The sequence below is a fragment of the Palaemon carinicauda genome, chromosome 31, assembly GCF_036898095.1.
Source record: "Palaemon carinicauda isolate YSFRI2023 chromosome 31, ASM3689809v2, whole genome shotgun sequence".
Taxonomy (NCBI): domain Eukaryota; kingdom Metazoa; phylum Arthropoda; class Malacostraca; order Decapoda; family Palaemonidae; genus Palaemon; species Palaemon carinicauda.
The window spans coordinates 49,565,173-49,567,264 of NC_090755.1; the positions used below are offsets into that span (position 1 = coordinate 49,565,173).

Below are 2,092 nucleotides of genomic sequence, written 5' to 3' on the forward strand. Positions count from 1 at the left end.
ACGTGGGGAGCCGTTTGAACGCTTGCCAAATCTCACTGGATGACCAACACTGGGATTTACCCTTTTGTTGCGTTATTGCGTAACTTCGTCTTGAACTTTTCACTAACATTTAATTGCCGCAGTTTTAGTGACAGAAAGAAATAATATATCAACAGTTATAATGAAAGGGAACTGATATAATTGAACATATTAAATGAAATCATCGGTATTACCTTCGCAGGATGTTTTATTGTCCTAACATGAAAGGAGCAACTTGTTAGTCCAGTTTCAAAATAGAGGCAGCTGGCAACTCTCCGCTGTGAGACGTCTTTTGTATAAATAGATGTCTTCATAGGACGGAGATGAACAGATCTCCGGAATCAACGAAGCCAACATCAAAGCTCCCACTTTTTCAACATGAAGACGGTAAGGGTAGCAAAGAATTTTTAAAATGAAAAAACAATAAAAAAAAATCTTATAACTGCAATCATATCTCGTAATTGTATGAAGAAAATTTTACTCAAATTGGAAAATATCTTTAAATAGTAAATCAATTTACCTTAATTTTTCATGAAATATTCATTTTCAATTACAATGGGTTGTTCATACCATAGACTCGTGGAAAAAAAACTTTATTAAAAGCAATTTTAACCATACAATTATATATCTGATGATTATATTGATTTATGCAGATATTTGCATTGATATCAGAACAAACAAACATTCATCCATAAACATTTCTTCCTACTAGGAACGTTTTTCTTAAAAGTGGATGTTTATAAAGTACAAAATTATTTCGATGAATATCTATTTTCAATTGCTTCCATTTCATTTCATTATCTTTGATGCATCGAATAAAAGTTTAGTCTTATTTGAAAGTTTTGCAAATTGATTCCTTCGATTTCTTTTCCAGATCAGTGTTGCCCTCTTGGTGTTGGTGGCATTTTTTGCCCTCATGGAACTGACTGGAGCCCTTCCAGCACCTGAACCCAGCCGACGGTTCTTCTTTGGAGGTAGTCCCTATGGATTCGGCGGCTATGGCTACAGACCACATGGCTTTGGCTTTGGCTACGGCGGATACGGAGGCGGGTTCGGAGGCTTTGGTGGCGGATATGGTGGATTTGGAGGATTTTACGGTTGAAAAACATGTTTCATAAAGATACAAATGGATACAACGTCATTTTCCTTCCGGAAAATAAAACTTTTGCTGGATTAATCAAAGAATTTTCAGAGATGTGAATGCTTTTTAGATATCATAATATTATTCTTATATATATTCTAATGAATTATATTTTTTAATCAAAAGAGTCTTTGATACACCAATCCTCTGCCTATTTGTTTGGGATTATGATGCTCAGTTTCAAATCTATTTTTTAATTCCAGTTGCCCAATTTTACTAACTATTTTACCATTTACTATCATTATTTTAACCTCAGACCTTCATGAGCTTCTCTTCCTAATATAAGTCATATGTAGGGTAAATTGTCCAGAAAAGGACCTACAGAAACACCTTGCTATATTTCAACTAATTTCTTTTGTTTCTCTGGCCTCTGATCCTCCTTCTTTTCCTGAAATGGAGTGTCAAAATATACATGAATATACCCGTAAAAAGAACCCCATTAAGTGACCCTGACTCTTTAGTCTTTTATCTTTTTTTTTTTTTCTAAATAAACTGGACCAGTAAAGAGACAAAACGAAATGTTCGCTAAAGTTTTGTGCACCAGTAATTTATCCCTAATATTTTCTATACTTAAAAGTAGTCTCTCAGAAGCTAAGTTTAGAGCAGATAGGGGAGGTAACTCTCCTCAAAGGTTCTTAAAATTTGCTCCACATAAAGAGTTATTTAACTCTTGTATGAAAGGATGACCTTCTGTGTCTCCTCTTGTCCCATTTTATCAAATACTTCTGAGATGCTTTTATGAGAAAATGGTGTTAATGGAATTGGAATGAACCTCTCTCAGAGGATCATAACCATTCCATATTGATGTCAAACATTGTAAATTTGTTCTATGCTGCTTTTCGTTAATATGTTATAACATTCACAGCAAAATAATTTTTCTACAAAAGTGTTTAAACATCTTTCAGAGATAAACTTCTTTTAATGAAGATTTCA

The 2,092-nt window shown here is 33.7% G+C and overlaps 1 protein-coding gene across 1 annotated transcript; it reads left to right on the forward strand.

The window, feature by feature from the left end:
* The first annotated feature begins 330 nt into the window (after positions 1-330).
* On the forward strand, positions 331-1,223 carry LOC137624945 (keratin-associated protein 19-8-like). Its single transcript, XM_068355877.1, has 2 exons — positions 331-405; positions 893-1,223. The coding sequence occupies exons 1-2, from the start codon at positions 397-399 to the stop codon at positions 1,118-1,120; spliced, it is 237 nt and encodes a 78-aa protein (XP_068211978.1). The 5' UTR covers positions 331-396; the 3' UTR covers positions 1,121-1,223.
* Positions 1,224-2,092: the final 869 nt, after the last annotated feature.